Source organism: Peromyscus maniculatus, chromosome 21 (assembly GCF_049852395.1).
Source record: "Peromyscus maniculatus bairdii isolate BWxNUB_F1_BW_parent chromosome 21, HU_Pman_BW_mat_3.1, whole genome shotgun sequence".
Classification (NCBI taxonomy): Eukaryota; Metazoa; Chordata; class Mammalia; order Rodentia; family Cricetidae; genus Peromyscus; species Peromyscus maniculatus.
Window position 1 is genome coordinate 6,223,430 of NC_134872.1, and position 13,959 is coordinate 6,237,388.

General features: G+C 57.0%; 1 protein-coding gene across 6 annotated transcripts in view; it reads left to right on the forward strand.

Moving 5' to 3' along the window:
• Positions 1-479: 479 nt before the first annotated feature.
• Positions 480-13,959, forward strand: part of Scube3 (signal peptide, CUB domain and EGF like domain containing 3) — a 34,697-nt gene continuing 21,217 nt past the window's right edge. For 3 of the 6 annotated variants that reach the window (XM_076558368.1, XM_076558372.1, XM_076558370.1), the window contains exons 1-3: positions 480-920; positions 11,082-11,204; positions 12,259-12,384. In XM_076558368.1, coding sequence (XP_076414483.1) covers positions 836-920; positions 11,082-11,204; positions 12,259-12,384 — 334 coding nt within the window. In that variant the 5' untranslated portion in view covers positions 480-835. The remainder of the gene's footprint in view (positions 921-11,081; positions 11,205-12,258; positions 12,385-13,959) is intronic. The other 3 variants (XM_076558369.1, XM_076558373.1, XM_076558371.1) reach the window with 1 other exon arrangement.

Sequence of the window (13,959 nt, forward strand, 5' to 3'; positions counted from 1 at the left end):
CTCCCCTCCGAGGTGCGCATGCAGACCTGCTCCGCTCGGCTCTCCTGGCGTGCGAGCGCGGGGGGCGCACCCTCCACTCCCCCGCTAGCTCCCCACCGGGAGAGCGGACGAGCCGGAGCCCCGGTGCTGTTTGGTCTGGAGCGGAGCGGGGGCTTGCATTGATCCATTGATTGTGCGCGGTCTGCGCCTGACCTCCCTGCTCCCGGGGAAGCCGTCTCCATGGAGACCGGGCCCGCTCCCCCAGCGCCGGATTGTAAATTCCTGCAGGCAGCGGCCCGGCAGCCTGGGGAGGGGGCCGCGCGCCCGGGCGCGCAGGGGGAGCGGCCGCCACGCCGAGGCCCCCTTTGAAAGAAAAAAAAAAAAAAAAAAGGGCACGAAAAAGGAGGTGGAGGAGGAGGAGGACGGAGAAGAGAAGCAGGAGGGGCAGTGGGAAGGGGAGGAGGAAAAAAAACGAAAAGGAGCAAGGAGAGGAGGAGAAAGAGGAGGAGGAGGAGAAAAGCGAAGAAAAACAGACGGAGCCCGGGAGACGAGAAAGCAAGGGAGGAAGAAAGAGGCAGAAAGGGCGTGTTTAGGCGCTACGTCTCCCCTCCCCTTTCTCAGGTCCCAGCTCCGGCTCTGCGCGCTCGCTCTCCGGCTACAGCTCCCCGCGGGCGAAGCTGGGCGTCGGGTGCGATAGCCCGGGCCGCCCCTCGGGCCGCCGCCCCGCGCCTGGCCGCGCTCCCCACCGCGCAGCCCGGAGCCCCCGCGGGGCGCCTTCCAGTCCCCTCCCCCTCCGCCTCGCGCCCTCCCCGGGGCTGCGACACCCCCGCGGCCCCGCCGCGCGGAGCTCCAGGCCATGGGCTCGGGGCGCGTCCCCGGGTTCTGCCTGCTCGTCCTGCTGGTCCACGCGCGCGCCGCCCAGCATGGCAAAGCTGCGCAAGGTAAGGGAGGCGCGGCGCGGGGCTGCGGGGCGGCGGGGCGGCGGGGCGGCGGGACGGCGGGGCCCGAGCCAGGGCAGGTGCCTGGAAGTGCGTGGCTGTCAGGACCCGGCCCTGTGCCCCGGGACTCCCCGGCCAGGGCCAGACTTCGGGGCGCTGTGCGCGGGGCGAAGCGCTTGGAGGAGCCTGGGGGCGGCCGGCAGAAGGGAGCACGCACTTCTGCCGGCTTCCCTGCCACCTCTGGCATCTTCCGCCGAGGTCAGAGAATCTTCTCCCAGACATTGAGACGGTCTTGAGACGGAGGGAAGAAAGTTTTCAGCCATGCCGCACACACTTCGTACCCTCATCCCCTCCCCGCACGCAGTCAGGCCGAAATTTCTAAGTTGCTGTCTTATCAAGTCTAAAGATGTTAAAGGAAAACAGGCTCTTTCGCCGTGAAAGCGGCTGCCTGTCACGGGATGGTAGGGGGCAGGAGGAGAAAATGTCTGTGACTGGCTTCTGGCACGCACGTTGCGTTTCTGCCTTTCGGGGGGGAAATCTCTTTCGTCTCGCATGGCTTTCATTTCTTATCATAATATTTATTTATTAAGGCCTGGGGTTTCCAATTCCATTTAAATCCAGGTCAGAATTGCATTAAAATAACAAAGTAAAATTCCAGGCTGGGAGCTCTGACAGATCCCTCTAGGAATTAGAGAGACTGGGAGGCCCTCCTGCCCCGGTCCCTGACCCCGAGCTCACTGCCCAGCCAGTCCCAAGGCTGCGCTGGCAGAAACCAGGCTGGTGTCCCACAGTTCTCTGGGGACAGCCTCCCCTCCCCCATTGACCTGCTGCACCCCTCCCCCACGTTGTCCTCACCCAAAAGAGATTTATATGGACAAAAAGAAAATTCCTCTTAGCAAGATTTTGCCCGGGAGGTAGATTCTGCCTATTGTCCCAGGAGCTCCTCCTGAAGCCAGCCAGGGATGAGGAGGTGTCTGAGCCTGAGGAAAGTTGAACTTGGGAGTTGAGGAAGTCTGAGTGTCTGGCAGTCAGGTCACCGTGTGCAGGGGCCTGAGCCCTGGAGTCCTAAGCTGTTGTGTGCCAGCTTTCACTGTGTTCCTGGAAGGTGCTAAGTCGACACCACCCGCCTCCCCCAAAACACAGGTCTCTTCTTCCCTGGCTCCGTCCAACCTGTCCATTAACATAACTAAACACTGGAGACCCTCAGCTGTCAAGTACCGGACCCCACCCCACCCCACCCTCCTTCCTGCCCCAAACTGCTTCTTCTGCAGCCTTGGTTCCAGACAGCCTGCTGCCTGGAACAGCCCTCTCCCCACTGTGGATTTGCTTGTGTGTTTTCGTAAACAAAGCAGGCTTTTGTAGTGCACGCTGACTTACTCAGAACGTGGAATTAGCTGGGGAGTTTAGTCTGAGGAAGGAACAGATTTCGTGCAGTAATCTACAGACAAGATAAGGGCCGCTTTCAAGTTGGAGCCAGTGTCTGCAGGGGCGCGGTGGGGTGGGGGCAAGAGGAGAAGCAGCCTGTTAAAGGGGCTCCAGGTGCAGCTGGAGACCCCTAAATGGGACAGGTGTGGGGGAAACCAAGGATCTCAAGGGATAGAAGGAGTCGGGATACCTCCAGGGTACCCAAGGTACCTTCTTTTATTGGACATCCCACTGGGTGCTGGGGCACGCTCAGCTGGGGGCGGTACCCTCAAGGCCCCTGCTTAACTCCGTCCTGGGCTCCACCTGCCCTGATGAGGCTGCAGCAACTTGGCATCTGCACCCTCCCCCCCCCCTTAGGATTTCTGAGTCTAGCTGGGATTAGAATGGAACCTCTCATTAACCCTACCATTCAGGAAATCTGTGAAACCCTGTCCATCAGAGGTTGCCTAACAGCAGGTTTGCTGGAGCACCGAGCTGTGCCTGGAGCCACACTTGGAGGTAGATGCTGCAGGGCGGGTGAGAGCTATTTGGCCTGAGCCTTACAGGCTTACCCATAGTGCTGTGAGCTTTGGGAGGCCTCCCTTGCCCCCTCGACATATCTCTCATCTATCACCATGGCTAGGAAGTTCGCCTTTGATGCCACGTGCTTTCCAGGGGAACTCTAGAGGGTCTGTAAATTGCAAACACTCCCGGCAAGCATCTTGAAAGGAGCTGCTGCACTTTTGGGGACATCTGTGTCTCTGGGAGCGTCAAAGCCATGTGATGGGGTAGAGGATGGAACAAGGAATAACTTAAGAATAAAGGAGGAAGGGAGGGAGAGAGAGAGAGAGAGAACACGAACTCCAGCACCACGGGACATCCCTGGCCACTGTGTCTACTGGGACCTAGTTCTTCCATCAGGAATGCTGGAAGTTTTGTCCCTGTGGATGAGGGGGCGGGTCACACAGTGGGACTGGGAATGAGTGAGCTTGCTGGGCACGTAGTTTTGAGTGGTTTTCAAGTGTCTGTCTGTATGTCTTAAAGTAGACAGACTGGATAACCAAGATAATTGTAAACTTAAAAGCATTAATTTGCTTTGCTTTTTTTGAGGGGTGGGGGTGGGGTAGAGGTGGGAGAGCAGCCATGGTTAAAAGGACCTAATCCTCACTTAGGGCTCAGGTTGCAGCTGAATGAAAAGGTCTCAGGGCCTCCAGGGGAACTGGTCCTGTCCCCAGGCCGGCTCTGGGACAGCCAGCCTGGCCATTTCGTTTGCTTGGTAGTTTTCTTTCCTTGCTGGGGATAGAGTTTTGAGAGAGTCACCCATTGAGAAATCACGACAGCCCCGAGACTGAGAGCGTTCATCTGGCGGCGAACAGTGTCTCTCTGTCTCTGGGTCTCTGTCTGGGTGTGTGTCTCTTTCCTTTCTCCACCCTCTTGCTCTTTAATGTGGCTGTTTCCTCTCCTCCCTGCTTCCCTGGGCTCCTGTGGCCAGCGCCTACAGTGAGGGACTGTACAGTGAGGGACTGTTCCTCCCTAGCCCCTCCCTCCCAAATATGAAATGAAAACCATAACCATGTCAGCGGGTGAGGCTAGGCTGGCTCCTCGGGCAGCCGCTACCGCTTGTACCCATCGAGGCCCTGCTGGAGAGAGCAGACAGACAGACAGACAGACCCCACTCTTAGATCCTGCTGTTCTATCAGTTTCCCTAAGCTCATCCCCATTTTTACAAAGTCCTCAGAGATGCCTTTGACCTCTTTCCGTGGCCCGCTGGTGGTATGTCACAGGTGGGGAAGCCTGGAGCTCGGGGGACATAAATTCTTGTCTCCGCCCACCACCCCTCACCCCCCACCCTGGTCTCTGTGGGGTGGGATGGGAGAGAGGGGACTACGGAAGACCTAGGAGCCACAGCCACTACAGGTAGAGAGAGAGAGAGAGAGAGCAAGAGGAGAGGAATCAGGAGCCCTCCAGATGAGATTGCTTTCTGGAACCTTCTGGGCTCTGGGAACATGAGAACCGGTTTGAGATGTGAGCGGCTAGGACCTGTTGTAAATGGAGGCAGGCGGAGTGTGAGTTTGGGAATGTGAGGTGTGCATTCACTGGGGCGTGTGAACATGCATGTGCATGACTGTGTGTGTGTGTGTGTGTGTGTGTGTGTGTGTGTGTGTGTGTGTGTGTGCACATGTGTGTGGCACTCTGGCGAGGGGGAGGAAGCGGGCAATGTGCGTTTTGTTTTAGTTGGAGGAGGAAGGCAGGATGGCTTGGTCCAGTGCCTTGAACTGAGGGTGGGGGAGGGGAGAGCACGGCTTCAGATCTCTGGAGAAGATGGAGGTGGAGGAGCTTGCTGCCAGGACCCACCCTGGTCCCTGCCGCCTGCGTCGTCGGCCGGTGTGCGGGTGTGGGCCTCTGTGCCCCTAGCACATGACCACTCAGTAAGAAAGAGTTCCTGTCAGGGCTGGAAACTGCGGAGCCGCCGCTCTGAGGCTGGCAGGGCTCACGGGAGGCCCAGACCTGGGGAGACAGGAGTCTGGGAAGGAGTGGACTGCTGGAGCTCAGTGCAGAGGTGAAAACAGCCCCGGGTGTTTGGAGGGATGAATGGACTACTCACCTGGGCGGAGGGGACATTGCCTCTCTGTCTGGCCCGGCCACTCTCTTCCCCGCCGCCTGCGTTCTCCTGACTCAGGTGGAACCCGGGCATGAGGGAGTTTTGACAAATGCAGAGCCTGGTGGCCCGGAGCTCTGGGGTGCTGCCCGGTTTACTGAACTCATCCATGTTGGTAAGCCTCAGTCATGCGGCCTGGCCTGCCCTGGTCCTTCCCCTAAGGGCCAGGCCCTCTCCACCTGGGCTCTGTTCCCTTCTGCCTGCTGGAAGCCTGGTCACTCGGGACTTTTCTGTTCTTCCCTCACCTCAGTTTCCCAAGTGTGATAGACAGCCCTGTGTGTGTGAGAAGCTAGCCTAGACACCAGCCCTCGAAGCGCTCATGCGTGTTTCTGTGTATGGACACACGTGGTGCCCAAGGCTGACCCCTGTATCCTCCCTAGCCTGCCCTCCTCACACCAAGGGCTTGCTCTGGAGTTGGAGCTGGATGCTGCAGCTGGGTTTCAGAAGTGGGACAATGGCCCCCTCAACTGGGCACTGGGGACCTTGGTTTGCCAATGGTTTTCCCCTGCGACAAGCCGTGGCCCCAGAGAGCTGTGGGCTTTGACTTTCAGAGCTTTGTGCCCAGGACTGTCTGGTTGTGGTCACCGACAGTGGCAAACAGAGGACATGACTGCTGACCCACGGAAGATGCAGGATGAGGAAACAGGCCTAAGGAATCCCGGGGTGAGGCGCAGCATCAGGCCATGTGGGCTTCGGGGAGGGTGGAGGGAGGATGAGATGGTAAAGGGTAGACCCTGGGGGGCAGGTTTAGAGAGAGGACGTTTTTTACAAGTTTCTAATTATATTTATTTGGAGTTTTCCTCTGGCGGTTGGGAGCTGTTAACAGCAGGAACCCGTACCCAGTGTTTGTTTTCCTTTCTAACCAGCTGCTTGGCCCCAGAGCAGTGAATCCCAAGGCTGGCAACACCTGCCCACCGCTGCGCCCGCCCACCCTCTCCTTGCCCGTGTGTCTGCCCGCTGCCTGTCTACCCTGGTCTCCTCTTCTGCCTCGGAGCATGTGTATGCTGGTTTTGACCCGCAGCCAAGTTCAGTCCCACTCCATCTCATGCTCTGTATTGGTTGCTTGCTTCAAGCCGAGCTGCGTGCTGAGCTGGGGCCAGGAGAGGCAGAGACCCATCTCTCACGTATCTTTAGAAGGCCAGTCTGTGTTCTGCCGTCACACTGGCTGTTGGTTCTTTCCCAGGATAACCTCAGTGGGCATTTCCCCATCCATTGACTAGGACATGCCTGCAGCTGCCCGAGAGGGTGACGAAGGAGCCCAAGATCCCACCGTCCACTGTGCCCAGTCTCTTCCGGCCCTGTAGTCACCAGGCCTCAGTGCACTGTCTTTGTGTGGACTCTCAAAAAGCTGTGTGTGTGTAAATGCACACACGTGGAGGTCAGAGGACAACCTTGGGTGGGTCAGTCCTCACCTTCCACCTTGTTTAACACGGTGTCCCTGTTCACTGCATCAGCCCGACAGGCTGGCTTGCAGTCTGGGGACTCTCCCGGTTACCTCCGCAGGCGGGCTGGGGTCAGAGATGCACCCTGCTGGATGTAGTTTTGCGTGAGTCCCGGGGCTCCCAGTTCAGGTCCTCATGCTTACCCGGCAAGTGCTTTTCACACTGCGCAGTTTGCCCAGCTCTGTCCTCCTCAGAAGAAACTCCCTAGGACACCCCTCTCCCCAGAATGCCAACCGGCCACGGGAAAGTAAAGCAGCAGCCTTTCTGTCGGAGGCATGCCACAGGCAAAGGTCTCGGCCAGCACCCTGTGCAACAGATGCCTACAGAGCGCCGTCACCATACCGTCTCGTTCACTGCTTAGCCCTCGGCACCTGGCACGCTACCCTCACGCAGGTACCTAGCAGCCATTTGCTGAGTGGTCAAGTACCCACAGCTCTGCCAGGAGTGTCACGGGTTCAAAGATTCAGAAGCCCTGGCCTCGAGGGACTCACAGCCCCGAGTGAACAGGAGGCAAGCGTCCAGGAGACCACGGGAGGGGTGGATAATGACGGCAAGATTTTACCGAGCACTCGCTGTCCACGCCGTGGCACCGGGGATTTGGTGGCTATTAACTCATTTGATGCTGGTAGCAGCCTCCAGGATGCCGCTGTGACTGGTTCACAGGGGAGGGAGCAGGCGTGCTCAGAGGCTGGTTCAAGACCACACAAGCACGGGCCCAGCCTGCAAGGGGACCGTGTCTGTCTGGAACCTCCCAGGCTTGTCCCCTGGGCCCAGGGCTCCTCGGGAGCTGGGAAGTCAGTTCTGAGCCAGGCTTGGAAAGCTGAAAAGGGCGGGCCTGGAGCGAGAATGGGAAGAGGAGGCAGGTAGAGTGCCGTGGACTGGTTGGCTGCTGTTGGGGGAATAGACAGGGTGGGACATGAAGTCTGGAGCAGTGTGCTGAAGGCAGGCAAGCCTTGTGAGGGGGGAGATGGCTGTGATTAGGAGAAGCCTGAGGCCGCCAGCAGGCATGCCCTAGCTGTGGGCTGCCTCACCTCCGCTCTAGGCCTGGTGAGCACTTGGAGGGAGACAAGGGAAGAGCCTGGTCTACCAGGAGCCAAGCCCCAGCAGATGGAGACAGACGCCACTGAGATGGCTCACACAGGGACACTGGGAGGAGCCTCCAGGTTTCTGGGCCGGACCCAGAAGTATTCCTTATTCAGAACCCCTGGGGTTCTGCTGCTCCTCAGAACTAGGTGCTGTCGGGGCGTTTCCTGTTTGCACCGCCACCGTCACCATAAACATTTAGCCTATGGCTAGTGGGACTGAAGAGCTGTCTTTGAAATGAAATGAAGAAGACCACACGTGGCTCGTGGCTCCTGCTGCAGTGGACAGAACAGACCTAGACCCCACTGCGCGACCCTCGGCTTCGTCCAGCTCAGGCTTCCGGCAATAGACACCTCGGTCATCCACAGACTTCATCAGGCAGTTCACACAAATTAACCTCATCAGCTGCTCACAGCCTTCTCTGAGGAAGCACCATCACCCCCACTGTATGGGGGCCTCTCAGTACCGAAAATGAGAAAGAGGCCAAGTGTGGTGGCCACCCCTGCCATCCCAACACTAGGGAGGCTGGGGCAGGGGGATTATGAGTTGGAGGTCAACCTGTGCTACATGGTAAAACCTTGTCTTTTAAAGGAAGACTTATGAAAAAGCCTCCCTGGAGGGGGGTAGAGCTGGATCTTAACCCGGGACCGTCTCCACTGTTGATGGCCTTCCTTCACGGGGCCATTTCCTGCTCCTGTGTCCACTCTATCAGTTGGACAGACTAGTTCTCCAACAGCCTCTTGCCATCCACGAGGGCACTCTAACTTGGCTTATGAAGTCCATCTCCCTGCCGCTCTCTTCCATCTTTCCACTCCGTGGTGACTGGCTGGCTGGCAGGCACGTGACTGCTGAGCTTGGGTGAGGTGGGCAGTACGTGTGGACCGTCTCCTAACACTCAGAACTGTGGGGACAGCCGGTGACACACAGGGGAGCTGAGGGGTCTTGAGCAGAGCGGAACAGAGCCAGAAGATCTGGGGCAGGGTGTGGGGTGCTCACATTTCAGTTCTCAGCCCCACAGCGCCCCAGCCCTGCCCCCAATGCTTCTGGAAGCATCGGGACAGAGGACAAATGACTGCTTCTAGCTCAGGCTTCTAATTGTTGACAAACTACAGAAACTGTCCATGCTCAGTGTACTCTGCTTGTTAAAAACACAGGGCATGCTGGGCGGTGGTGGCGCACGCCTTTAATCCCAGCACTTGGGAGGCAGAGGCAGGTGGATCTTTGTGAGTTCGAGGCCAGCCTGGTCTACAAAGCAAGTTCCAGGACAGCCAGGACTGTTAACACAGAGAAAAACAAACAAACAAACAAACAAAAACCACAGGACATATCTTCACCTGGATTCACTGGATCAACGGCGAGGCCTGAGAACCTGCATTGTAACAAAACCCACTTCACAGCTCGGGAGTCACACCTGCCTCACCCCCAAACCCCCACTTTCACTGGCAGACTTCTGTTCATATGCTCTGTATACGCTGTACACTTTTTCTAGTTCACAGGTGGACATGGCTTCTTCCTCCTCAAACTATGACAGGGCTCTCAACCCTGGCTGCTCAGTAGAATCATCTGGAAACTTTTGTAAAATACTGATTGCCAGGCCCGAGTCCAGACTTGCTGACTACAGTCTTTGGGGCCTTGGGCATTTTTAGGGGAGTTGGCTCTGCTGTACTGCCTGGGTTGAGGCCCTCCTCATCCCTAGTGTCTCATGGCACCTACCTGTTCCTGCTTCCTGTCACTAAGTCACTAATCACCTGTGTGGTCCTAAACGTAATGAGTGCCACAGAAAACCCCTTTTCCGCTGAATGAGACCTCCTTCTCCAATCACTTCAGCTTTATGGGCGCTATAATGTTGTCTCTGACTTCCCAAGGCTCTTTTCTTTTCTATTTATTTGTTTGTTTTTCAAGACAGAGTTTCTCTGTGTAACAGCCCTGGCTGTACTGGAACTCACTTTGTAAACCAGGCTGGCCTCGAACTCACAGAGATCCACCTGCCTCTGTCTCCCCGGCCCCCCCCCCCCCAAGTGCTGGGATTAAAGATGTGTGCCCCCATGGCCCCGCCCGAAGTCCTTTCTCTCTCTCTCTCTCTCTCTCTCTCTCTCTCTCTCTCTTCTCTCCTTCCTTCCTTCCTTCCTTCCTTCCTTCCTTCCTTCCTTCCTTCCTTCCTTCCTTCCTTCCTTCTCTCTCTCTCTCTCTCTCTCTCTCTCTCTCTCTCTCTCTCTCTCTCTCTTCTTTCTCTCTCTCTCTTTCTTTTTTTGTTTTTTTGAGACAGGGTTTCTCTGTGTAGTTTTGGTGCCTGTCCTAGATCTCACTCTGTAGACCAGGCTGGCCTCGAACTCACAAAGATCTGCCTGGCTCTGCCTCCCAAGTGCTGGGATTAAAGGCGTGCACCGCCGCCGCCGCCGCCGCCGCCGCCGCCGCCGCCACCACCACCACCACCCTGCCGGAAGTCCTTTCTTAATCACCCTCATTTTGCCGCTCTGGAGGGGCCTCTTCCTTTAGTGTGGCTCTCTCTGTCATGCCTATTAGAGGGAGCACTTAGCTGGAGCAGAGACCCAGAACTGCGGGTGGGGTGCTGCCTGGACAGTGGAGGAGCTCAGAGAACTGCACTTGCCAAGCTTCAGATGCCAGGCCAACACCTGCCAGCTCCTGGTCCTTCTGTTGATAGTCCAGGGGCCAAAGAAACTCTTCCTGGATGGAACTCTGTTCCTCTAAAGCTTCTTGGTGCCATGGTGAACAAGTAGGAGCAAGCTTGATCTTTTGTCTGGGTTTTTTGAGACATTTGAGTGCCGGAATCACAGGTGTGCACGGCTGGACCCAAGTGCTGGGATCACAGGTATGCACCGCTGTACCTGAGTGCCGGGATCACAGGTGTGCACAGCTAGATCACAGGTGTACACAGCTGTACCCAAGTGCTGGGATCACAGGTGTGCACAGCTGTACCCAAGTGCTGGGATCATAGGTGTGCACAGCTGTACCCAAGTGCTGGGATCACAGGTGTGCACAGCTATATCACAGGTGTGCACAGCTGTACCCAAGTGCTGGGATCACAGGTGTGCACAGCTGTACCCAAGTGCTGGGCTCACAGGTGTGCACATCTGGATCACAGGTATGCACGGCTGTACAGGGTAGGACAGGTCTGTTCTACAGTGGACTGTGAGGCAGATGAGGATCCCACATGAGCCCTGTCTCCTTTTCTTCTTTAATTACTAGTGACCAGCGGGGCAGGGTGGTACATGCCTGTAATCCCAACATTTGGGAGAGATGGAGGCAGGAGGATCAGGCGTTGAAGGCCACCTTCAGCTCTGTAGTGAGCTCTAGGCCAGCCTGGACTACAAGTGTCCCTGTCTAAAAATACTTATCAGTGACCACTGGACATGGCCACCTTTTAGGAGGCCAGCGGCTCCCTGCCTGTCTCTTCCTCCCTCCAAGCCTGCTGCTAAGAAAGATGAACTAATGTGAAGGACCTCGGGTGCAGCGACTCTGTCTTGAAGAGGGGACTTTAGCTTTGGGGGACACACCTCCAAAACTTAGTTGAGGCGCTGGTTGAGGTTCTCACGTGTCCCCCTCTGCCCCTGCCAGATGTGGATGAATGCGTGGAAGGGACTGACCATTGCCACATTGATGCCATCTGCCAGAACACGCCGCGGTCGTACAAGTGCATCTGTAAGTCCGGCTACACTGGGGACGGAAAACACTGCAAAGGTGAGGCTGGGGGATGCCTGCGGGGAGTGGGGTGTAGCTAGAGTTTTCCTGCCTTGCCCACAGTCAGGACAAATCTTTATCACCCGCCAGTCCCACAGCCGCTCAGACCCAACCAAGCAAACGCAGAGACTTATATTGCATACAAACTGTATGGCCATGGCAGGCTTCTTGCTAACTGTTCTTATAGCTTAAATTAATCCATTTCCATAAATCTATATCTTGCCACGTGGCTGGTGGCTTACCGGCGTCTTCACATGCTGCTTGTCCTGGCGGCAGCTGGCAGTGTCTCTCTGCCTCAGCCTTCCGCTTCTCTGAATTCTCCTCTCTCCTTGTCCCACCTACTTTCTGCCTGGCCACTGGCCAATCAGTGTTTTATTTATTGACCAATCAGAGCAATTTGACATACAGACCATCCCACAGCAGTGGGGGCCAATGCTGGTGCCCAGGGCTGCAGCACAGTTCGCAAAGGCCTGCAGCCCCCACGGGCCAGGGCGGGCAGCTGCATCTCCCCAGCGAGCACAGTGTCCCGGTGTGCTTCAGACACTGCACAGACCGGCTGGAGTGCTGGTGGGACACCCCACAGCCCCGTGGTCCCGTAGCTGTCTGGAGTGGGCACACCACAGTCACAAAACGAAGGCCCGAAGATCCCTGCAGCAGAAGCCTCTCCTTGTACCCTTCAAATCAGGCTCAGAGGATGGGACCGGTGTGCCCCAGTGGGAATCCACCCCACAAACAAGCATCTCTTCTGCCATAATTAAAACACTGCAAAGTAGCCTAGGATTAGCGTTCTCGGTGTGTGACCCTGGGTACCACTGAGGCTTCTGTGGACAGCGTACATGTTACTTCTTGTTGGCGGAGTAAACTGAGAACTACAGTTACCCCCAGGACCTGAGGGGTGTTGGTTCAAGGATGACACCCCTTCCCAGCAATACCACAATTGAAAATGTTCAGATTCTCTATCTAAAATGGCATGATGGAAACAGTAAAAGCGAGACGGCGTAGCTGTTTGTACATGCTCCTCAGCCCCTCCGGGGTCCTCTCTCTCTGTGCACAGACGTGGATGAGTGTGAACGGGAGGACAACGCAGGCTGTGTACACGACTGTGTCAACATCCCTGGCAACTACCGATGTACCTGCTATGATGGATTCCACCTGGCCCATGACGGACACAACTGCCTGGGTGAGCAGGGGAGACAAGGGGGTCAAAAAGAGCTGAGTTCTCGAGAGAGAGCAGGGGCCGCCTCCACTCTGAGGTGCTGCCGCTGGCCCAAAAGCATTAGAGGAGGCGCCGCTCTCGGGCGAGGGCCAGGGGGTGAGAACGGTGGGCTGAGCTCCCTGCATGGGGAGGGCGAGGTAGCTCCAGACAAGCCCTGGTTCTTCAGAACCTGTGGGGCCTTGAGCAAGTGAACTGGCCTCTGGGGACCTTCGACTCCTCATCCCCGAAGTGTTAGTACCCTCTTTGGGGCCGCTGTGGGAGGGGGTGTGGCTCGTCACAGCCACAGAGCAGGCGCTAAGGGGACAGGAGCACTGTTGTGAGAGGGGTGAGAGCTGGTGGTTCCCCTCTGGGCCCTGCGGCCCCTGCTCCTCGGGGCCCCTGCTCCTCGGGGCCCCTGCTCCTCGGGGCTGGTTTTGTCCCCACCCTTCCTGTATTTAGTGTCCCCCACTCCAGTTCTGAGCCTCCATCTGCCTGACGTCCCTTGTCCCAGGAGCTCTATTACGGATGGAATCCCGGGCCACAGTCAGTTCAGTCTGTCATTTTTGCGAGTTACTCAGACCAAGAGAGATTGCCCCCTAAGTAGACAATCTGGTGTACAACATGACTTGAGATTTGAAATTCTCTCCGCTTTCTCTTTGGCTCTGTGAGAAGAGGGCATCAGCAAAGAGGGAGCCGTGATGGCCAGGTGACTTGTCAGATGCCCCATGCCTAGGAGCCCCTTACTGCAGAGATGCATGTGACCCTCACTGCCACCTTCTACCCAGGCAGGCCTTCCGGTAGCTGGCTTCCCGTCCCCCTGCTACTGTGGAAGGGCTTTCTCTACCCTGTCACCCAAGGGACTCTTTAGGGACAGGACTGAAGCACTGGGTACAGGGGAGGGGTGCCCATGGGACTGAACGTCAGCTCCAGTTCTGTGGCCTTTCCACTGGGTCTTTCTAACACCAATTCTCACCAAGAACTAACCATAGAGACGAGAGAGGAGAGAGAGAGAGAGAGAGAGAGAGAGAGAGAGAGAGAGAGAGAGAGAGAGAGAGAGAGAGAGAGAGGGTACTGAGAGGGCCAGAGTTACAAGAGTCTGTTTAAGGTGCAGATTCAAAGCCTCAACAATCCCTTTAACTCTTAGGGAACCCTTGAGAAAACTGTTCATGTTGTGGGCCTCAGTTTCCCCAGGGAGCAGTAGAGGGTGGGAGGGCAGTAGCAGCATAGAGTCAAGATACAGAAGTGAGTTCTTGGGGTGAGCGTGGCCGCAGGGGTGGTGACTTGGGGGCACCCATTGTTCCTGCTCTACTGTCCAGGGTGTGGCCTGGCCACCTCCCCACCCTTCCATACCACACTGCCAAGCTTTGTTTTGTTAAACCAAAATAGGAGAAGATCTGGGGACCGTGGCAGTGAGCCCGGGCGGGGGTGGGGCGGGGGGGGGGGTTGTGGCCTGTCCACAGAATGGTCCTTGCCTCACGAGGACTTGTGACTCAGCTGCCGTCCCTACCATCTTCAGCACCACAGCCATGGTGCTCTCTGAGGCCAGAGCCGTTCCCGGGT